This window comes from Castanea sativa, chromosome 5 (assembly GCF_040712315.1).
Source record: "Castanea sativa cultivar Marrone di Chiusa Pesio chromosome 5, ASM4071231v1".
Classification (NCBI taxonomy): Eukaryota; Viridiplantae; Streptophyta; class Magnoliopsida; order Fagales; family Fagaceae; genus Castanea; species Castanea sativa.
The window spans coordinates 74,210,245-74,234,894 of NC_134017.1; the positions used below are offsets into that span (position 1 = coordinate 74,210,245).

At 34.8% G+C, this 24,650-nt stretch overlaps 1 protein-coding gene across 1 annotated transcript; it reads left to right on the forward strand.

Annotated features, from left to right (window-relative positions):
* Positions 1-22,639: 22,639 nt before the first annotated feature.
* On the forward strand, positions 22,640-23,512 carry LOC142636930 (calcium-binding protein KRP1-like). The gene has a single exon (XM_075811222.1). The coding sequence runs from the start codon at positions 22,870-22,872 to the stop codon at positions 23,209-23,211; it is 342 nt and encodes a 113-aa protein (XP_075667337.1). The 5' UTR covers positions 22,640-22,869; the 3' UTR covers positions 23,212-23,512.
* The last annotated feature ends 1,138 nt before the right edge of the window (positions 23,513-24,650 follow it).

Genomic DNA, 24,650 nt, shown 5'->3' on the forward strand with positions numbered 1-24,650 from the left:
TTTGAGAAGTTTTCTTGGGTATTTGTTCAAAATGTGAATAACTCAATAAAGTGCATTTTAATGAATTTTTTTGAAAATTTCATGTCGAATCGTGTTTTTCATGCATACCGTTTAAAATTCTAGAATGTAGTCATTTAACTTGCATCACATACCCGAAATAAGATATAGTTTCATTCTTAGATATCATCCACATATTATAGTATAGGTCCTTTCATTTTTTTTTTTCATATAAAATAATAATATTTTAATTAAAATTTCAAAAAGTCTGCTTGTGAAGAAATAATTGGCTACTGCGGCCTAAAAGTTTTTTTTTTTTTTAAATATTTCTTAAGAAATTACACACAAGAAATAGTTGCATTTAACATTCCCATGCAGCATGTAGATGGAACATATCTATTAGGAACGTAAAAAAAAAAAATACAAAAAACTACAAAACAAAAACATACTAACTAGCTAACTAACTAACAATAGGGAAAGTACTGATCGGAACTCCTTGACATATTGATCTCAACTTCACATGGCAACTCCCTCTTATTCCCATGTGTTGAGTTTATTTAGACCCCCTTAAACCACAATTAGATTAACCTAGTTAACAAGCCAAGTTATTACTTAATTCAAATTCTAGATCTAGGTTAACACAATCATATAATCATATCAATGTAAAGTGCGGAATATAAAAATACAAAGATATGATGACCCAGAAAAACTAAACCGGTAAAAAACCTGGAGAGGATTTAACTTAGCTATCTTCAAGGTAAACCTGAATCCACTATGAAAGAATTAAACTTGTACAATAGCGACTTAAACCACTAAGATCTTATTGCTACCCACCAGTAGAACTTATTGACACGACCACATGCAAGCTCCGAGACCACGGACTCCTTCTTTCTCGGATTCTCCAGCAAGTACAAGCACTCCCGTTTGTGTATCTTTAAGCTCTTAATGCAGCAACTAAATAATCATTAGGTTCTTAAAGTAATCTCCTTCTTGATAATCCAAAGTTTGTGTGAAGGTAAGCACCTCTTAGATCTCACAAGAGATTCACACAAATAGTAATATGAGCAACATCAAAAACGTGACTAGGGTTTGTCTTTTATACCTAAGGCAAAACATAAAACCTTACACGTCATATAGACTTAGGGCTGAGTTGGAAATTCTGCAGAAAAAACAATCTGCATGACTTTCGATTGGTCGAGTCTAATTCTCGATCGATCGAGTCAGGTAGAAATGCACAGTAACTTCTGCAGTTAACTCGATTCCAACTTTACATAAATCACATACTTTGAGCAAGTCTAAAACACAACTAGACACTTGTTTTGATCATGGTTTGCCAACAATACATATTAGAGTTCTAATACATTAGTTCCTAAGAACTTAGAACCTAACAAACTCCCCCTTTAACAATCCATGACAAAACACAACTAAAAGCTCAAAGTTTACAAAGAAAAGCCCTTTACAAAAAATATGCTCATTATACCAAATCCAATCGTAACTACTATCTATCAGTTGCAAGTATAGACAGCAGCTCAATTGAATCAACTTGTATATTTCCTGAAACACTAAACAAAACGCAGAAATGCATGTGTGGAAAATACAAGTACAAAATAATAAAAATCTTGATTTCACAAAACACAAAATATAGACGAACATCAAAGAATAACTCAATAATCATAAGTCTATAAGCAGTGAAACAAGAAACATATCCAATATAATAAAATGAAATGAAAAACTCCCCTTAACAAGAATACTACAAGAGCCAAAAACAATAAATACACAGTGAAGCACCTAGAAACAATCTAATCTCCACATGCTACCAAAGAACAAAGTCCCAAACCCAAAACTCCCCTAAGACATACAATCTACTCCCCCTTTTTGTGACGGAATGCCAAAGAACAAATCAAAATCCATCATCAAAAGGAGGTGGTGAAGATGAACGTCTAAGAAGCGCCAAGTCTGCTCGCAAAGCACGGATCTCATCTAAAATGTCCACCAAAATCTGACCATGAGCCGCCTGAACGATCACGACAGACTCCAAAGTACGACAAATGTCAAAGTCATCTGAAGTCGATGGTGAAGGAACATCAGCAATAGCATCTCCAACAAGATTAACAGACTCCTCACCAAAAGGAACACCTGTAGAAGAAGAAAGGGGTACGGTACCAGAAGACTCAACTCTAGGACGTTTAGAGCACTCTCTCATCTGAGCAGCCTTCTGCCTAAGAAAAGTGGCACCGATGGGAGCAATAACATAGATGGGCTCAAAAACGGGGAAGTCAGACAATCCTAAAAATAACAAAATCCTATGAATGAAAATAGGATGAAAAAGAGCATGAGTAGTAGAGGAACTCCTATAAACTTCGTTCAAGGAGCGAAGAAACAGATGAGGAAAACTAATAGGAGCATTTGTAACAAGAGCATACAAAAATTTACATCGCTCCAAAGGAATGGTGTGCAGATGCGAAATAGGTCACAAAGAATGACACGCTATCCTAAAAATAAGATAGGTAGACTCAGTGAACTCAGCAGAAGTGATCCGAGGATCAGAACCCCACCGGACAGAAATACCAATGATGTAGGACATGATGTCGTCTAGGGGAGGAGACTCATCATAGGGGTAAACCAAATGCTGAACAAGAGGCACCCCAAGAGCATCAGCCACTACCGAAGGGGTAATGGTGTACGCCTCACCACGAATCCATCTCCTCACAAGAGTGCCGGAATCATAGGGGTGAATAGAGAGGTTCGAATAGAACTCTCAAATCAAGATGGCTGGAGGAGGAAAATCAAAATCCAAAAGAGACAACTAGCCTCGATGCTCAAAGTTGCCCTAATGGCTGGATCAATCTCATTTAACAGAACCCTACGCTCAGCCCAAATCTTCCTCTTAGTGTTAAGGGCCTCAAAGGTCTCAAAGGAAGGATCAGAAGTAGAGGTGGATGACCTATTGGCTCTAGTCTTCCTAGGCATGATGCTAGAGTAAGAAATAGAGACACAAGAGAAAGAACAAAAACAAAACATAAGGACAGACTACAAGTTAGCACAATAAAAAATCTATATGATGCATGAACAGATAAATGTCATGATGCATGCTCTAATGCGGTGACAACAAGTTTAAATTTGTAAGTTTAGAAACACAAAATTGGCTTGAGCATAGAGTTTAAAACAAAAACTCCAAAATTTTCAAATAATCGCTTGTAGAAAATTTGCCCAATTGACCAATTGATCATCACATAAGGTGGAGAATAGTTTATAATGATCAATTACATCAAATCAACAAGCCAATTTCATTAATCAAACTCAAATTGAACAAAGTCCCCAATTCAGAACAAAACAAGCCCTAGAATTTTGAATCCTTCACAAAACACCAAATTGATCAAATCAAACAACATGGATCATGATTATAGCTTTGTATGACAAAAACCCATCAATCAATTTCAGATTTATGGCTTGAATCAATGAAAACCCAAAAATGCTTAGGTCCGAAAATGTCCTTTAAATGCATGAATTTATACCTGTGACATGAAATAAAATGCAAAAGGAATGGTATAAAGGTCTTACCGGCCTTTGGAGAGAAAAACCTTGCAAAAAGAATGGAGGAAAACGACAAAAATTTGATTCAAGCCTTGACCAGTTCGTATAGAGAGAGAAAAGTTGAAAAAGTTTTTGAAAAGTGGATGAACACGTGAGAAGAAATCTCTTTTAAAAAAGTCTCTACACGATTTTCGATTGATCGAAAAACATATTCAATCGATCGAAAATGCTTCGATTGATCGAAAACCAATCGAGCGCCGATTGAAACAGACAATGGTTGACCAAAAAATTTAATTGCAATTTCAATCGATCGAAAAACAAATTCAACCGGTCGAAATTCTGGAAGACACAGTTTTTGAAAAAATAAAGCAATTTGATGCAAAACTCCTCAAAGCATTGAATATTATGAATAAAATGCATGAGTATGAGATGAAATGCTTTTCAAAAACACAAGTTTTTTAAACCCAGATTCCCAAAATTAAGATTTTCCAAACTTTTTCCTTGAATTCTCAAGCATCAAAATGATTTCACAAAATACTCAAGGCATTTTCAAACTTGGTTCATCAGACCAAAAACACACATAATAACATGTACAAAGTTTAGCAAAGAATAACTTGTGTAGTGTGTGCAACTAGCAAAAAACTTGAGATACATATGAGATGATATGTAAGTAAAAATCAACCACAAAGTCTTCAAAATTCATCACAAAGAATTTAAAAGAGACTATCACCTAAAGAGTTACATCATATAACTCTCACATTACCTAGATCATAAGCTTGCAATCATGTAAGTTTCTTAAGTTTGCCTCATAATGTACATAGATTTTAATTGTTCAGAAACTTATTAAAGATAGCCGGGATAATGTACACACCGATTTTATTTATATGATTTAACATTAAGTTCAATAATGTACACACCAAATTTTAACATTTAAACTGAGACTACATCTTATGTTCTTTTTGTGCATGTGCTACACTTTCTCGAGCACAAAATCATATGATATACACTAAGGTGTTCATGATTGGCTAGTGAACAATGGTGAGATGGCTATTTATGTCTTTCTCAAATGGTTCAAGTCCGCCAGTCAAAGACTCGTGACTTCAAGATCACGACAAAGTAGTCAAAAACTACAAATATCTTCCCACACAACATGCACTACAAAGCTTCAACTAGTAAAATGCAAGAAATAAGCTCATCCAAGCTAAACACAGTATATAGACAAGTGATGTGTAAATAAATTGACCAACCTTGTTTTCAAAAACCAAGAAAATAAATGCAAAACACATTTTGCTTCCTTTTTTTTTAAAGAAAATTAACAAAAACATCCTAGAATGAAATGCATGAATGTTATGCAATGCAAATCCTAGAAAACAAAGAGGAAAAAAAACATAAAAACAAGAAAAATGGTCACAAAGAGTAGAGCAATAAAGCACAAGGACCATGTCAGAAAGACTCACTTAGATTGAGCCTTTTGCATCCAAAGTCTTTTAGATGCACCTTAAGCATTAGAGCTCTTATTCATATTAGAATGATTTCCATCTCTAGAACTGGAATAAAGGTTTAGAGCCTTTACCAACTCAATAATAAGTACCATAGGATCTTGTGCTTGAGGCACATGTACTTTTGGTTTGTTTGCTCTCTTAGCAGCTTGAAGCTTTTAACAGTTTGGACGAATGTGTCCAGACTTTCCACAAAAATGACACACCCAAGCAGACTTCTCATGTGTCCTGTTCTTAGAAAAGGCAGACTTCTGAGGTTTAGACTCTTTCAGATCAACCCTAATCTTCCTGAGAGGTGAAACTTCTATGGGTTTGACAACATCGCCAACAACCTCACTTACAAGGGGTTTAGAAGAAGATGAAGGAACCAAGATTGTGGAATTAGGTGCAGACACATTGATGCTTACTACAAAACCTAAACCGGTTTTGTCAAAATGAGACTTTTGAACACTCAACATCTGATCAAGTTTAGAACTAGCAGACTTATTCATTTGTTCTCTAGCAACATATAATTCAAGTTCCAAAGATTTAACTTTATCAAGCAAAAGCATATTCTCAATCTTCACATTATTCAAAAGTTCAGTAGCATCAAACAGATTCACAAGCAAATTTTTCTTATTAAGCTCAAGAGGTGCAATTTTCTTTAAGCCTAATTCAACATTCATGGCATCCTTTGTAGCAACTTTGCAAAGTTTATTGTAAGCTTCTTGAAGATCTGCATCCTCAGAGAGTTCCCCATCAAAAGGGTTCTCTTCAACAGTCACACTCTCATTGACTACAGCAGTAGCAGTGAAAGTAATGAAGTTTCCATCCTCGTCACATCCAAACTCATCATCAGAAACTTCATTATCACTAAAGGTTACAGCCATAGCCTTACCCTTAGACCTCAAGAATGTTGGACATTCAGATTTCATATGACCATACCTTTGACATCCAAAACATTGAGGACCCATAGAATTATTTTAAGATTAACCTACTTTTTCTCTAGGTTTATCTATTTTGTTAACCTTAGTGAGATCATTCTTCCTAAAATTTCTAGGTTCATCAGTGTTTTTACCTCTTGCCTTTCTGTTGCTATTTCTAAGGAAATTCCTAAAGTTCTTGGCAAGATAAGCAATCTCTGTAGCAGAGAGTTCATCATCAAATCCACCAACCTCAACATCATCAACAGACTTAAGGGCCATTGACTTTGATTTGCTAGTTTTGGGTAGGTCCAACTTATAGGACTGAAGAAATCCTACAAGTTCATCAATAGGGATGGAGTCCACATCCTTGCTCTCAGTGATGGCAGTCACTTTAGGTCTAAAATCTTTAGTTTAAGATCTAAGAATCTTCTTAATAATTTTAGGTTGATCATAGATTTCACCCAAGTTGTAAGCAGAATTAACAATGTCATTTAGTTTAGCATAGAATTCATCAAACAATTCATCATCAAACATCCTAATGCTTTCAAATCTAGTTGTTAATTGTTGCAACTTGTTGATCGTAACTGTTTTTGTGCCTTCATGCACAGTCTGGAGGATATTTCAAGCAGTGTGAGCAACCTCAACATTAGCGATTCTCTTAAATTCCTTCATAGAAACAGCATTAAAAATGGCATTCATAGATTTGCTACTTCTTTCTGAGAAGTTTGCCACTCACTCACAGGAGTAGTGGGCTTCTCCCATCCGTATTCAACGAAGTTCCAGACTCTCTCATCAATGGATTTCAGGAAAATTTTCATCCTTACTTTCCAGTAAGCATAACAAAAGAGTGTTCGTGTTCCATGACAACAAGGGTCAAGGATCAACTCAAAGATCAAAAGATCTACACACAAGAGCTACCCGCTCTGATACCACTTGTTGAGTTTATTTAGACCCCTTAAACCATAATTGGATTAACCTAGTTAACAAGCCAAATTATTACTTAGTTCAAATTCTAGATCTAGGTTAACACAATCATATAATCATATCAATGTAAAGCATGGAAAATAAAAACACAAAGGTATGATGACCTAGGAAAACCAAACCGGTAAAAAACCTGGGGAGGATTTAACCTAGCTATCCTCTAGGTAAACTCGAATCCACTATGAAAGAATCGAAGTTGTATAATAGTGACTTAGACTACTAACATCCTATTGCTACTCACCAGTAGAACTTACTGACACGACCACATGCAAGCTCCAAGACCACGGACTCCTTCTTTCTTGGATTCTCCAGCAAGTACAATCACTCCTGCTTGTGTATCTTTAAGCTCTTAATGCAGCAACTGAATAATCATCAAGTTCTTGAAGTAGTCTCCTTTTTGATAATCCAAAGCTTGTGTGAAGGTAAGCACCTCTAAGATCTCACAAGAGATTCACACAAATAGCAATATAAGCAACATAAAAAATGTGACTAGGGTTTGCCTTTTATACCTAGGGAAAAACATAAAACCCTACACGTCATGTGGGCTTAGAGCTGAGTTGGAAATTCTGCAGAAAAGACAATCTGCACGACTTTCAATCGGTCAAGTCTAATTCTCGATCGATCGAGTCAGGCAGAAATACACAGTAACTTCTACAGTTAACTCGATTCTAACTTTACATAAATCACATACTTTGAGCAAGTCTAAAACACAACTAGACACCTATTTTGATCATAGTTTGCCAACAATACATATTAGAGTTCCAATACATTAGTTCCTAAGTACTTAGAACCTAACACCATGCATGTGAATGAACCTTAATTTGTCAACCAAGAGCCCTTATGGATGCGATTACAAGAGTTACATGTGTTTAGGATAGTTAGTAGGAGATAGACTAACTTGAGTTAGGGATTAAGCACACACATCATATTAATAACATTAACATGTGTTGTAAATGTAGAAGCTTTAATATATACCAATTAGTTAAGAATAGCAGAAGCATGAATACCAATTTGTTGTGTGTATCCAAATAACAGCAGGTTTATGCAAAATAGAAATAAAACCACAAAAGAAACAATTACACAGGAACACAAAGATTTACGTGGTTCAATCTAAGCCTATATCCACGGGCAGTGTCAAGGAAAAGTTTCACTAACAAAGGAGGAAGAATATAATAGTAGCACTCTTACTGAAACCAAGAACCAAAATACACCAAAGAGCTATATGACATAATGAATAAAGAAAACTCTCTATTCAAGCCCCTCAAAGTTGCTGCACTTTTTAGCACAGAACAAAATAGTCCCATAAGTGACCAAGTGGTGCCAAATAACCATTCCAAGTTTATCTTGGATTTCCTAATACGGCTGAGTATTAGTTTGAAAGTAATCCAATAACAAGTCCTGATAGGACTTGTTCACTTATTAGTAGACCAAGGCAAGCCACACGTGACAATATGTAAATCTTTATGAGCACATTTACATCAAATTAGTAAGCCAATAATGAGTAACTGATTCCAAGAGCTTCTTTTAATTCTTCCTATCACATGTGTTGTTTTAAAGCTTTGCATTATTATTAGTGGTATGCTTTCTTGTGATAATAAAAGTATACATTTTTCTTAGCACATGATTGTAGATGCTCATTTTTTGTAAGCCCAGCAGGAGGGAAAGCCCAAAGTCATGGGCAAAAGAGAGTAGTATGGAAATGTCATTAAGCTAAATGGTATGAATGATGGATAATGGGTCTATAAAGCAAATAAATGGACCTTGAGGAAGTAAGTGAGCCTAAAAGGGCTCGGATGAAAGAAATGACAAACCCATAGGTTGTATGGATGTAGAAAAGTGAGAATGGGCCACGGCTGTCACAGCAGGCCCAAGGAAATGTAAAGTAAAGAAAGTAAGGGGCAATGGAGAACCCATGAAACCCAAGGAAAAAGTGAGAAGTACTTAGGCCGAGGAAGCCCAAGGAGTTAGTAGAAGCCCATGAGAAACACAGAATTGGAAAGGGTCAAGGATGCTCTAAGAAAGTAAGAGGGTCAATGATGTCCAAATGAAAGTAGGTGGGACAAGGGAGCCCGCGAGTGGCAAAGGGTCCAATGAGATTATTGGGCCTTCGGAGAGAGAGTAAACAGAAAAGCCCAAAGAGGCCTAGCAGGCCTGGGTCAAGCAAACCTCACAGCAAGCGTAGCAGAATAATGCAGCAGGCGTAGTAAAATGATGCGGCAGGAAACAAGTAACGAGGGGCTGGAAACATAAGAATAGCCCACAATCCGACAAGGCCTGCCCCCTGAGAAAAAGCAAACCATAAATGCAAAGCCAGGGAAAGCAGCCCACTCCAAAATAAGCCAAAAACGAGCGGCATACTGGATAGTTTGACTTTCAAATCGTGGTAGACAAATGAGCAGCAGACAGAATTTGAATAAGCATGGAGGCAAGGCACGCGCAAGGCCCAGGCACCACCAGCCTGTACCCAGCCAAAATAGGAAATGGTGAGGTCATGGGTCAGAGGTAAGGGGGTATGATCTAGCGGTGGAGAGGGGGAAAAACCCATTTTCATGTTTTCTGCCCAAGCTCTTTTGAAGGCAATGTCCTGCTGGGATAACATACTACCCAAAAGAGGCAAAACTGAGTTGGAACCACTAGGTGCATTCCATGAGGGATAGAGAAAATGAGAGTATTTACATCGTGGCAGGTCAGAGTGCCAAGGTGAGCAAGCAAACAAAAAAACCTTCTTTGTCTGGTGAGGCGGAGTGGCGCTGGCTGGGTGGCTGACCAGTCAGTGATAGTCGGCAAAGAAATCCACACTAGACAAAAAAGGTTAAGAGCTAAAATGGTAAAATCCAAAACACGGCTGGCCCTATATAAGGAGCCCTACTATGCACGGCTAAAGGGGAGAAAAAAGGAGGAGGACGACAACCTCTGTGAGATAATCACTAGAATCATAGAAACAGGGGAGTAAGAAAGAACGAGAAGAAAAAGAGAGAAAGAATACAAGGAGAGTAAAAACAAAGAAGAAAGAAGGAAAAGAATTAAAAGGAACAGAAAGAAGAAGTAAGAGAGAGCGGAGAGAACAGAGTGATTGGCATGCACCAAATGGGTTAATCTTCCTCTCCCCCTCCGACCCATGCTTTTGGGTAACAAGAAAAGGACTTCACCCAACCCAAGTCACTTAGGCCTGCTCCTTCAAAGCAGCTAATTTCCCTCTCAGAGAGATTAGTAGCATTGAAGAAGTGGTCCCACTTCCTGACGCAGACTCTGTAGGATGGTTTAACGCGGCAAGCTGACATTTATTTCTTTAATACACTCGTTGTTTTCCATTCAATACTTATTCTCTTGTTACTATTGTGTAAAATGGGCACTCCTCATCAAGACCCACTGTCTATTTTATCTATATTCTCATTATTGTCTTTATTATACCTGCCTGCTGTAGTTAACATAACAGTTTTGTCTGCCATAAGCATATGATCAAGACCTGATTAACAGGGGCATTATTTGCGCACAAACCGGACTGGGAAGGTTTGATCTCCGACCGGTCCCAGCTCCTCGATCCAGAAATCTTTGGACCTAGTGTAATGGCAGGCGGCCCAGCCTAACACTTGCAAAAAAGGCCCACACAATGATCTAGATTGATATCCATTTTTTGTTAAGATTTCCTTCATCTTAACGTGCTTTTGCCTTAGTTGTTAGACTTTTAGTTTACAACAAGTCCATCAGCTTAAAAATCATCACCATTCTTCTTCATATTTACATGTGACAATAAGAGCACTTGCAATACTCCTGAAATCTATGAGTTTAGTCATAATTTTAATTAATTTCAACATTAAAATTATATTTTAATCTGATTCTATTTTTAATTGGGGTTGTCAACAATTTTATGGAAAATCTTTTGCATATTTCAAGCACATAATAGCATTTAAGTAATTTTGAGATGAGCCAAGTGAAATACGGAAGAAAGTGGTACTAGGGTCATGGATTGAGACATTATTCTACCACATTTAATTAGGGAGAAAGAAGAAAAAGAAAAAAGAATAGAAACAAGCACAAACAACCCAAAATTGTGTTTGGTTTGGCTTTTTTTTTTAGTTAATTTATTTATGCACAATTTTTCAAGTTTTAATTTCTATAAATACAATAATAAGAAAGGCCAATCAGCACACAACTACTAAAATAATGTGTAATTATTATCATTGTTACCTACGGAAAATTCTTAGGTAATCTCGGAGTACAGAGAAATGGTGCTCATTCCTCTCATATTCATTATAGACCCCATAATGAATTTAATAAATGGATTTCACCATAAATGTGAGAAGAAAGAGTAGCATTCTCCGTACTTCAAGAGTACCTAAGAACTTGTTACCTAGAATGAGGAAGTCTACAAACACAAAAAAAGTTCAAACCCAATTGATATGGCAAATTGTTTAGTAATAGGTAAAAAAGTGTTATTAATGATTAATCCAAATAAGAACCAATAAAAGTTTGTCAACTTAACTATTACGATAAATGTGTGTGTGGGCCTTTTTTGCAAGTGTTGGGCTGGGCCATCTACTGCAACACTAGGCCCAAAGATTACTGGATCAGGGAGTTGGGACTGGTCCAAGAGCAAACCTTCTTGGTTTGGCTTGTGCGTAAACAGTGCCCCTCGTTGGTCAGGCTTCGATTACATGTCCATGGCAGGCAAAGCTGTTACATTAACTACGACAAACATATATAATAATGACAGTAATGAAAATTCCTTTAGGATTCAGATAATATAGACATTGGGCTTTGATAAAGGGTGCCCATTTTACAAAACATCAACAAAATAATAAGTATTGAATGAATAACAGCAAGCTTATTAAAGAAAGTAAATGTCAGCCTGCCGCGTTAAGTTACTACCAAGTCTAAGTCAAAAAGGGGAACCACCTCTTTAATGCGACTAATCTCTTATGAAATGAGAAATTAGGTGCTTTGAAGGGGCGGGCCTAAATGGCTTGTATTTTTGCAATGTCCTTTTCTGTTACCAGAGAGCATGGGTTGAAGAGGGAGAGGGGAATTGACCCCTTCGGTGCATGCCTGCCACTTCCGTTCTCTCTGATTTCATTTATTTCTTCTCTCTATTCTTTAATTCTTTCCTTTCTATCTTTTCATTCTTTTTTACTCTCCTTTCCTTTCTCTGATTCTCTCTCTCTCTCTTTTCTTCTTGTTTTCTTACTCCTATTGTTCTTATGATTTTAACGATTATAACCAAGAGGTTGCCGTCCCCCCTCCTCCTGCCATGCACAGCAAAGGTCCCTTATATAGGGCCAGCCGCAACGGTCTTTTACCATTTCGCCCTTTAACTGTTTTTGTCTGGTGTGGGTGTCCTTGCCGACCATCACTGACTGCTCAATCACCCAGCCAGTGCCACTTACCTGCACTGGTCGCGCCTCTCCACCTCACCAGATAAAAAAGGCTCTTTTGTTTGCTAGCTTGCCGTGACGCTCTTGCCTGCCACTGTGTAAGTACTCTCCTTCTCTCCGTCCCTCATGGCATGCATCTAGTAGTTCCAACTCAGCTTTACCTCTTTTGGGTGGTATGTTGATATGCATTGATAATAACTTAATTTTGCATATTTATATCATTGTTAGAAAGCATTATCATACTTATTTTGAGTTAATTCATGCATTTTATATTTGGTTTTGGAATAATGGTGAATAATCGATTTTGTGCTTAATTGAATCTTATTGCGTGAATTTATCTTTTGTAGGAGAATAAAATTAAATAAGTGGATTTTTGTAAAGAAGAATGTTAATGGACTTTACATTTACAATGGCCATGATGAAGTTAAAGAAGGCCAACCCAATTAAATTTAAGTTCAATTGGAGCAAGGAATCAAAGGAAATTTGCATCAAATCCAAGTCCAATTCGGATTGGGATTCTAGCCTGCACATCAGTTAGTATTTTTGGCATAACTTTCGGCTCAAATGTCCAATCGAGATGATTTAAGTTAGGCTGAAAAGTTACCTTAAAGGGATACAACTTTGTAGTTTACCAAAAGTCCGAATTCTGACTTTAAATGGGCCAAAATCGTCGGTTAAGTTAAGCCTAAAAATATGAGATTTTCTCCAAACGGGAATTCAACTTGTAATAGGATTCCTTGACCTATTTAAAGGCTCTTTAGGGCAAAATTCAGGGGGCTAGTGCTAGGGCTGGGGGGCTGAACATAGAGAGTGCGGCTACTTCTTTGGTTTTCTTCCATGACAGTTAGTTTTATTTTATTTGTCTAGTTTAATGTTTAGTATTTTATTCTTGTGTTTTATTTTAATTACTATGAGTAGCTAAATTTATAATTAGGGTTAAGGATGAAACCTTGTTAAGGATTAGTAATATTTATGTGATTTGATTTTTTCCACAATAGTTGTTCTTTAATGATTTAAATTGTTCTTACTTCATATCAATTGACTAATATGAGATTCTAGATATGAGTTCAATCATATTTTTCTCATGACTTAGGATTTATCTTAATTAGTTGAATGCTTGGTTTATTAATTCTTGATTATAAAATTGGGTATTGCTTGTGATTTATCTGTCAATGGATACAATTTATGATTTGATTTTTAGAATTGGATATATCTTGTGATTTATTTGGCTGTAGATACAATTGATGATTTGATTTTATACTTAAGAAGCAAAGAAGAACATGCTTTTGAATTTTTAAAATAAGAATTTTAATGAGAATATTTTTCATGATAGCAAGATTGATTTCTAGATTATCATGTAGTAGTTGGGAAAAATTAATGATCATAAATATATGCTGATATGACTTACAAGGCGGATTTCAAAACCTTAATTCATTTCCCTTGATTGTTTACATCTTTTTATTGCTTTATATCTTTTGCTTAGTTTAACTATTTGCCTAGTTTATTTAATTTCAAAACAACCAATTTTTATTTAACTAGATTAGGATTAATTTGGTTAAGATTTGATTAATTTTCCTACGTTCATTCAAGTCCCTGTGGGTTCGACCTCGTTCTTGTCAAACTATACTTCGGTACGGTTCGTACACTTGCGAGTATTTTAAAATTTCTTAACATATATCATCCCAGCAGGATATTGCCTCCAAAAGAGCTTGAGCAGGAAACACGAAAATGAGTCATTTTTCCCCTCTCCACCGCCAAACCATTCCCTCTTACCTCTGACCCATGACTTCATCATTACCTGTATTGGCAGGGTACAGGCTGGTGGTGCCTAGGCCTTGCGCATGCTTTATCTCCATGCTCATTGAAGTTCTGCTCGCTGCTCAGGTGTTTGCCGCGGTCTGAAAGTTAATCTGCCCCGTCTGCCGGTTGCCTTTGACTTCTTACGGCATGGGCTACTTTTTCTGACTTTGCATTTATGGTTTGCTTCTCTTAAGAGCTGAGTCTTGCCCATTTGTGGGCTGTTCTTATGCTCCCAGCCCTTGTTATTTGTTTCCTACTGCATCCCTCTACTATACCTGTCGTGAGGTTTGCTTAACCCAAGTTTGCTGAACCTCTCTGAGCTTTTCTATTCATTCTTTTTCTAAAGACCCAATAAACTTCTTGGGCCCTTTACTACTTGTGGGCTCCCTCATCCCACCTACTTTCCTTTGGGCATTCTTGGCCATTTTCCAATTCTATGCCTCCCATGGGCTTTTACTAACTCCTTGGGTTTCCTTGGCCCAAGTGCTTCTTACTTTCTCCTTGGGGCTCATGGATTCTCCATTGCCCCTTACTCTCTTTACTTACATTGCTTTGGGCTTGCCGTGATAGCCGTGGCACATTCTTGCTTTTCTACATCCATACAACCTATGGGTTTGTTATTTCTTTCCTCCGGGCCTTTTTAGGCTCACTTACTTCTTCAGGGTCCATTTGCTTGCTTTGTGGACCCATGATCTATTATTCCTACCGCTCGGGCTTAATGGTACTTTCTATCCTACTTTCTTTTGCCCACGTCTTTGGGCTTCTCCTTCTGCTGGGCTTCTAAAAAAAATAAGCATCTATAATGTGAAATTTTGTATGTCCGTGACATTGCTTGCCTAGAATTTCAAATACCTAGTTATTTTTTTTGTAAACTTAAATAAGGCTTCAAGATCCAAATTCTGTTTAAAAATCATATCTTCCCTCTGGAGTTCCCATTTTTTCACCTCTTTCCCATGGAAAGGGAAGCTTTATTAATTACATTTATTAGCTTACATACAGGCTACAGCATAAGGTGGGGCATGCTCATCACATCCCACAAAAGAAAATAGAGATTCCCTGTGCAGTACAAAGAAAATAGAGATTCCCTGTGCAGTACAAACAAAATAGGGAAAACAAAACGCAAGCACTCTTCGTAGCCAAAAAACCTGTGCATCCATTAGCTTTCTAGTAGATATCATGGCACTGCTTAACCCGCTAGTCCTGCCGCAAAATCTTCCAGCAATCAGACACCAACACAGAAAACCATGGACGAAAGACAATAACCGCGAGTTGTTAACAAAGAAAAAACCAGAACTGAATTTGTTTTAAACAAAATATATATGTCTAAATGCACCTGCCAAGCCAGTTATAGTGTTATACTCCTTTCCTTGAAGCACAAAACTCTGCTGTAACACTTTGTAAGTATTACCCAATTTTAAGGAAAAACCTATCAGCCCTGTTAATTTCCATGGTGGTCCTGAAGGCCCTGGCTGGGTTTTCCTCGCAGCCACCATATTAAGCTTCGCTAGATGACGGAAAGAGGGGACCAGGCGATCAAAACTGATATTTTTAGAGCAAGAACAGTACGGATACCTAGGTGGAAAAATTCCCTTGCATTTTTTGTCATCCAAGAAAATGAAAGTGGTGATTGGCAAAAAAGTGCATGTTTTGTGAACCAAATATCCCAAATAATCAAGAGAAAAGGAAACAAACCCAATTAAGGAAGGTGAATGAAAGAAAGAAGTTGGCTCAAAAGATGAATTCTTAATGAGAAATGTTACAGTCACAAACTATTTTACAATATTATTACAAACTGTTGATATGACCAACTTCTTACTAATTTTCATCTAAGCTCACTATTAGCATCATTTTTTTTTATTTACCAATTATCACTCACCACATTAATTAGCAGTTTGTAAAAATTTTTATAAAAAAACTCGTATCTCTAACATTACTCATTTTTAATTAGCAATCTTGTTGTAGGTCGATGCAAGATTCCATTGACAACATGTTTGAAAGTTTGGAGGGAGAGAAGAGTAGAGATTATTGGATGAAAGGAAAGGAAAGAGGAAGAAAATGATTATCTCCCTTCCCCTTGTTTTGACCTTGTTAAAAATTGAGAAATTAGAGAATATCCCTTCCTTTTTGGATGTCATAAAAATTAAAATGGAAAGAGAAGAAATAATAAAATATCATACAAATTGATAATTATATTTATTTTTTGTTCAATTTTTTTTAAAGTAAATATAAATTGGTATTATAAGAGCAAAATTGACAAGTTAATATTTTCTAATATAATTCAAATCTCTGTCCTATAAATTCCCCTGCCCCTCCAAATCCCTCAAATATTTTCCCCCTCCCTTATAATATATATATTCCAAACAATGATTTAAATCACTCCCCACCTTTTTCCTCTATTCCTCTCTCCTCTCCAATCAAAACACACGGTAAGACTTGAATTCAAAGTTAAGAATGTATAATAGTCTTCGAAGCAATTCTCAGTTAGTGGGTCTTTTCGATGAAATTAACCATTTATGTTAAACTATTAATAAACAATAATGCTTTCATTATAAAGAAATCTCTGTGGATTGTTTGGGAATTTTCTTGATGATGCACCCATTGTTTCTCAAAGAAACAAAGTTTAATATGAAAAATTAACAAAAATGCGTGGCAAAATAATACCAGAAAAAGAAAGCCCCCAAGAGATTTAAGAAAAAAGTATTTGGAACACACGTCGATGTGAATTACTTAGGCCTATTAATTTTAGTTTAAAATCTCAACTTATTTTCATCACTAGTCTATCTAAAAATTTTTAGAGTTTCACCTTCTCTTGTTATGATTGTACTTTTACATAATTTATTTTAAGAACAAAATGTCAATGAAAATAATTTGATCTAAATTCTTTCTTATACACCTAGCCAATTAACAATTATTATTGTCAAGAAATAAGAAGAAAGTTAAAACCCAAAGAACTTTCCGGTGAAAGGTAGTCGTCTTCGTCAAACAAGCATCAATTTCTTACAATTAACATCTTAAGGTAGGAGATGGTCACAAGTAGTTTCATAAGTTTAACTACATTGTGAACATAATTATGCATGTTTAAAAAAATTCATAAAAAAACCTTTCGTAATATATAATTTGTAAAACTAACAATTTTTTTATAATAATTTTATAGTTAAGATAAATAAAAAGAGTGAGGATTCAAACCGTAGTTCCTAAGATTATGTGAATAAGCTCCAAAGCTCTCCAAAAAAAAAATTAATGATGAAACTTATAAGTATTACAATAAATTTAAAAAAAGAAATTATGTGAAAGCATGGATGAGTTAGGGTGCGTTTGGTTTGTGTTTTGGAGCCCAGCGTCTGAGTCAGGCTTCTTTTCTTTTTCTTTTTTTTTTGGATCAGCGCCTAGTGTACTGTTCATGTGGACATAAACAGTGCATCAAGACATATAAACAGTATTTTTAGTATGAACATTAACCGGAAATAATTTTTCTATTATTTTCAATTTTTAACAAAATAAGCGGTATTCAAATGCACACTTAGGGTCTGTTTGGATAGAACTTATTGCTGAAAACTGAAAACTGAAAACACTGTAGCAAAATAATTTTTAAATGAGTAAAAAATTACTGTTTACTCTTTTTTTACTGTTCATATGCCTTAGTGCACTGTTCATGTCCCATGAACAGTGCACTTAGCGCTGGTCTATTAAAAAAAAAAAAAGCGAAAAGGGTTTGGACGGAGACACCGACGTGTATCCAAACCCTCTCTTAATGTAAAATTTTGGTAAAATAACTCTTAATTAGTTAAATAAGTTTTTTTCAACCAAAAAAGAAGCTACAAAAGTCTAAATTTGACTCAACCTTTGACCATAGATGTGTACATCAAGCCTCTTTCTATGCTATGCACTAATCTATTTATGAATATGCAGGGAGTTTTCTAGGAAAGTGGCCATCCAAAGACACAAGTGATATAGAAGCTGAAGGAAGCCGTCCGTTTGTGGCTCTGCACAAAGTTTCCTGTCTGTAGTGGTAACTCCTTTTGATGGTCAGTTTCTTGGACTGAAATATACTTTCCATAAGTGCTGAAATTACTATTGACAGTACATCCAAACCATAAGTCTAAATCGGTAATGTTTTAGTAGTCAAAAGAAAAACCTGACATATGGTTCACATCATGCTTTTGGAAGGAGCCAGTCAAGATTTTAGTGTCGTTTTTAACCATACAACACCAATTAAGCTTAAACCGTACAAACAAAAAAAATTTGCTTTGGAAATTGGAACATGAAAAAACTTATATATTTGAATTTTTTTTCTTTAAAAAAAACTATATATTTGAATTTATAAGTGTGCATGAGGGTATACTCAATTTTACAATATACCTTAATGTTAATTTGTGATTAGATTACAATTTTTGCATATAAGAGTTGAGAATTATGAGTACTTGCTAAAAAAATGAATTAATGTGCTCTAATTATAATGTAACATTTGAAGTATATTTTGTATTTGGGTGTGTCTCTAAATTACACGTCAAGTAATTGAATTGTTAAATAGTAAAAAGTAATTAAATTGTAATAAGATCTCAATGGAATCATGCAAGACTCTAAGATAGGGTTTTAAAAAATAAGAGAGTTACTTTATGTTGTGTAACTTTTTTCCTTTTCATAACATCTCATAATTTATATCAATTCTATTCTTAGTAGCATCATTGTTTTGTGTAAAGTTATCAACTAATTAACAAAGATCTTAAATTTGTAGTGAATTATGTTTTAGATGAAAGGATATAAATCACATGAATAAAAATAAGGAACTCAATTAAGTAATATCTTTCTTTTTTTTAATGATTTCATTTGAGTAATATTACTCGCCTGGATATCTTGATTTTCTTGTTTTATCTATGAGTTTCAACTTAAATGAAACCCCCTACCCTTTTATAGTAAGGTGAGATATGTTTAAGATACACTAACTACGTGTATAACTTACCAATAAAAATAATATATAATAAAAAGGAAAAATGCTTCAAAGAATGTACTTGATAAAAGAAAGTGAGATTTAAAACTCAGTTCAACCTTGAGGTGAAAATTTTCTTTCTCTTTTTTTTTTTTTATTCAACTCAAAGAGTAGGAAGACATAAGCAAGGGATTCAGTCATAACTTAGCATCGTGGTTCACCAAGGGATGTATCCATCAAGCAATGGATTCCAAAGGTTATTGATATACCAAAATTAAAATGTTAATTTTAATTAAAACCAAAATTAAAATGTTATTATTTTAATAGTAGAATTACTCATATCTCATAATCCTATTGTATACAAAATTATTAACTAATAATTTTTTAAGAGAGCATGTCTGAAGGTGCCTTGCAACCCCTTCCTTGGATGCCTACGTCACCGACAATGAAATATTTTGCTCATCCTTGGGCCAGGGCCAGGGTTGAAATTCCAACTCTTGAATGAGGTTGATGACCTAGCTAAGAAGGCGGGAAATATACCTCTTATGCCTTGGATTTATCTCCCCTACCATGACTTCCCTTGTCAATCTGATTTTTGACAAGAATCAGAGTGCTAGAAGGCATGGATTTTTGTATTGGAAATGTCATGATGATTTCATTTTAAATAAATTACGGTAAGCTATGTTATTTAGGTAAAATTAATAAAGTTGAGCTACAACGCTCTTAGTCATATTACATTATTTAATATTTAAATCTTTTATTTCTTTTAAATAGGTTAATAGATCATTTATTGACCCACCAAACAAGTGGAGCCAAGTGGCAAAAAGTGGAATCCAATCATAAGCTCCAAACTTGTTATCAAGAACCGAGATTTGAATCTTTTGAAATCTCTATTCTACCTCTGCTAGCATTCCTTCTCAATCACTTTAACTATTCCCCAAGTTGATTAAAGTTCTCCAAATCACCTTTAGACCCATCCTAGGGTTGTCACTATACATCACTATTGATGTTTCTAATCATGCACATATGGATTATATTAATTTATTGGGTTCGGTTAACGCGTGCCCTTAGAGCACACAATAATTAATTATTTTTTAAAATATTTTTTTGAAAATTGAAAAACTGTTAATACTTTTTCAATTATCGAGAAAATATTTTTCAAAATGATTAATTATTGTATGCCCTTAGAGTACACATTAACAAAATCTTAATTTATTTACCAAGTTTATACCATGTATCACATGCGCAAATAATATACAATAGAAAACTCTATATGTCCTATCAAAATTGTGCTCCATAATAATCTTTTGAGAGAACCGTCAAAAATTTTTGCAACAACCTATAAAAAGTGTAAAAAAAAAAAAAAAAAAACTCTATGTTACGGAAAAAAATTTAAAATTTTAGGGGGCCAAGACCTCCCCTTCCTCCCCCACTTTCTATGTGACTTCCTCCAAAGATGAAATGAACATACCCGATTGTCACTTACCTTGGTGGTGGTACATTGAATTGACTGCCTCAATTTGAAATTTGTCAAGCAGAGGAATAATGTGGATTTTAATTGACCTGTCACAATTTGGCCAAAAAAAGAAGAAACCCACCACAAGCAAAAAGTTACACTTGGATGGACCAATAATAGTAGGTCCATATATTTGTATAGATATATGTGTCATGGGTCATTGGAAATCGGGGTCGCTAAACTTAATAGCTCCTGAACAATCCCCATCTTCATCGAAACATCGCGATAGGCTCCTAACCAAATCAAAAAACCCACATTGCCCGTACCTTTGATCAGCATTCATTAAGTAAATGGACACTAGCATTTAAAGCTATTAATGATGAAAATGAAAAATAAGTGTTGGGTAAATATGCCCGTGAAGAAAAGTCTAACGTCACATAATTTTTCATAATTTTTTATCAAAATTATAATAGAACAGAGTATAATTGGTAAAAAAATAGTAAATTTATGTGTAAGTGATAATTAACTACTCACAATCTATCATGTTAAAATTATAATAAATTTATCAAAAAAATTATAATAAAAAAATTATGAAATAATTTGCGGCCTTAAAACTACTCTGCCTATCATTATTATGACAATGACTATGACTAATTGACTATGACTATGTGTCTATTAATTCCTGATTTTTATGCATGCATGATTCCCAAGTGTTCAACATCCCCCTTGGAATTTGTTGGCTTTGAGATCAGGTTATTTTAGACCGTTAATTTTTGTCGTTATCATAGGGAGGCATTACTTGCAGAGAAATAGACCCCGCTAGAGTTTTTGTCGTTATCAAAGGAAGGCCTGACTTGCAAAGAAATAGAATTTTAAGCCCGGTTTGTTGGGTTAGTTTTATTGCATTTTTATATTTTAAATAATTTTTTTTGATATATATATATATATATATATATATATTAAAAGTACTCAAATAATATTACTCAAATTTTTCTACAAAACAGACTTTAAAAATTTTGGAATTAAGATTTTATTAGATAATGTTTGGTTAGGAAATTTGGGGACCAAATAAAAGTGTGTTTGTAAAATCTAAAACACTATTTCCCAACAAAAACTTTTCATAAATTTTTTACTAACATTATTTTAAGCTCAAAATGCTATTTTGTAATAGCTTATACAAATGCATCCTTATTATCCCTATATTATGCAATGTGTTTGATATTATTAATTATAAATAATATGAACTATATACTTCTTAAATCTTACAATAAAAAGAAGACTACCCCAAATCCCACTACATGTAAATATATCATGAATTTCTAATTTTGTTAAAGTCTAAATACAATATTGTCAATTAAGAGCCGTGTAATTTTATTAATACTTCCGAGTATATCTAACAGCCAACGAAAATATTTAGAGTTCAAATTTTCGAGAGCAACCATCAAATTATCATTATCAAAACAACCTACTACATTATTTCTCACCCAAGTGAACATCCACTTGAGTCAAAGTTGTTGAATCCTTAAAAGCAATTCTTATCCTTTTTATAGACAAAAAAAAATGCTAAATTACTTCTTTGACTAGAAAAACAAATGTATTTTCCTTCTAAATTAAGAAAACCAAAACAAACAATTAGTTAAAAAAATAATTGAGGTAAGGTTTAACAGCATGAAACTATCTTTTCAACAGAATATCTCTTTCTTATAATTGTTGTTATAAATCAAGCCAATCCAATACGTATATCTAAAATTATGGGAAGACCTGGTAAGATTACCTTTTCTTTTCCTAATAATTAGCATTATTGTTTCTTGTCATATTAAACTTCATTGTGCGTTCTCGCTTTTTTAAAAATTCAAATTACGTGTCCAAACCCCAAGGAGTGGCTTCTGATTTGACAATTACTGCTGAGTCAAAAATAATACAATTAAAAAAAGTTTATCCCCTTTTTTTTTTTGGGGAGGTAGGATGGCACTTTTGTAAAAAAAATTGATACCCCCAAACCAAGTTATATATATATATATTTATTTATATATATATTTATTGTAGGAAAATGCTTGCCATGATGACCAACAGGTACCTTTCCATGCAACTTCGAGGAAGGAGATTTATACAGAGCAAAATGCCGGTAATATAACCTCTTTTCACAAAACAAAAACTCAATCTTATCTGTACCTTTGTTGTCATCCTCAGCGACCCTCTTTCCTCCAACACTTCCTTTCAATTTCCTTTTTAATTCTTTTGAGATCTTCTTCTTGAATTCTTTCATTGATCCCCCATGTATATATATTGACCCCCAACCCAGTAACCTTTCCATACAAACCAAGCTTCAAGCAATCAAAAACGTGTTGTACACAAAAGGATCTTTGATTTGCTTACGTGTATACTAGCTTGATCATCAATGGGGTCACGAAATGGGGTTGTGTTTGAAGATTTCTTTCCAGCCATGGTGGAGAAATTGGGAGCTGAAGGGTTTATGAAGGAGCTAGGCAATGGTTTTCGGTTGTTGATGGATGAAGAGAAGGGTGTGATCACATTTCAGAGCTTGAAGAGGAACTCAGCTTTGTTGGGATTGCAAGGCATGAGTGATGAGGAGCTAATGTGTATGCTTAGAGAAGGAGATTTGGATGGTGATGGGGCTTTGAATGAGATGGAATTTTGTACTCTCATGTTTAGGTTGAGCCCTGGATTGATGGAAAGCTCAAGAGAATTATTGGAGGAAGCCATTGTTAGTGAATTTTAAACATTTTATTAGGTTCCTTTGAAGAAATTGCACCAAGAATTTAATTAGTTATTGTTGATTTGTTGTACTTGTTCTAGGGCATCTTGTCTTTTCTTATTGTTGTCCTGGTCGGATTGGGTTGTTTTGTATTGAGGAAGCTTTTGTTAGTGAAATGTAGAATCTCTAGCTTTGAAACCCACCCTCTTCTTCTTTCCATAAAAAAAGAACAAAAAATGTGGTTTCCATGTGTGTTCTTCTAATGAATATCTTTCTCTTTTTGATGGCCATTCTATCAATTCAATAAAATTATTTTTTTCTCCAATGTAGCTTCATATATCGGTCTATCTATTTAAATTCTGGTTTGAAAACTTGATTAGCACGTTACGTCAACTGTGACCCTATGATTATCATATAAATATGGCATAAGTCTTTTTGGCTAACTTATTTGTTTAAAGGTTAGACATTACCAACTTTAAGCAAATAATTTTAAACCAAATTTTATCTCACTTTTTTAAGTGAATAATTTGACAACCAATAGCCAATAAACAAAGGCAAATATATAAGAGTTATGCTAATTAAGAACATAATAAATTGTCATAATATTTTTATAATAATTAAAAACTAAGAGTATTGTGAAATTTTGTTGTGTACAATGGTTTGAGCAATTCGTTTCCTATAATCCACATAACGTGCATGGTGACCAAGTTGTTCCAAACGTCAGCAAAGTTGGTGCCAGGTCAAAACCTTAAGTTATAGATAAAATGAGAGATTGACCTGTGTAAATTTGGCAAAAATCACTTTTGCTTTTTGTCTTTTGCTTTTCTTTTTATCTCAGATTTTTTTTTTTGATTTAAAATAAATAAATAAATAAAAAGCAAACAAGCAAACTATTTTATTTTTATTTTTTAAATATACTAACTTTTTGTCTTTTTGTCATGAACAAGTGACAAATTAAATAAACGACAGTGTTCCTGAAAATTAATTACTTCCTTCAAAGATAGAAATCTCATAAATCTGAAGAAGATGGCAGTGCTTTTTTAATATTCATCAAAAGAGAACAAGTGCTTGAAAGAAAAACGATTCGTATTGATAATCTGTTGTATATGTCTTCTGGTGATTTCTGAGTTTCTCAAATCAAATGTAGAGTTTTATACGGATGATATACGCGGGCCCAAATCAGAGTGGAGTTTCGGCTAAAACTCATTTTAGGCCATTATGGGCTATCCATTAAGTCCAAAACTTCGTTGGGCTAGATTACGTTGTTTTCTAGGCAACATCAACCATGCAGGTTTGGGCCCAACAAAAAACTCAATGGGTTTGACTCTTGTTAGCCTGGGCTAGCCTTTAAAGGTTGCTTCACATGACCACAAATTTGCAGTTTCGTCCTGTCTGTATTCATAGCACGCATGCAATCCAAGCCTAGCCCACAGGTTTTAAGGCCGGACCACGTCCACTAAGTT

What these genes read in the sequence shown, in the direction of transcription:
- LOC142636930 (XM_075811222.1), top strand. Translation starts at nt 22,870, where the DNA reads ATGGGGTCACGAAATGGGGTTGTGTTTGAAGATTTCTTTCCAGCCATG.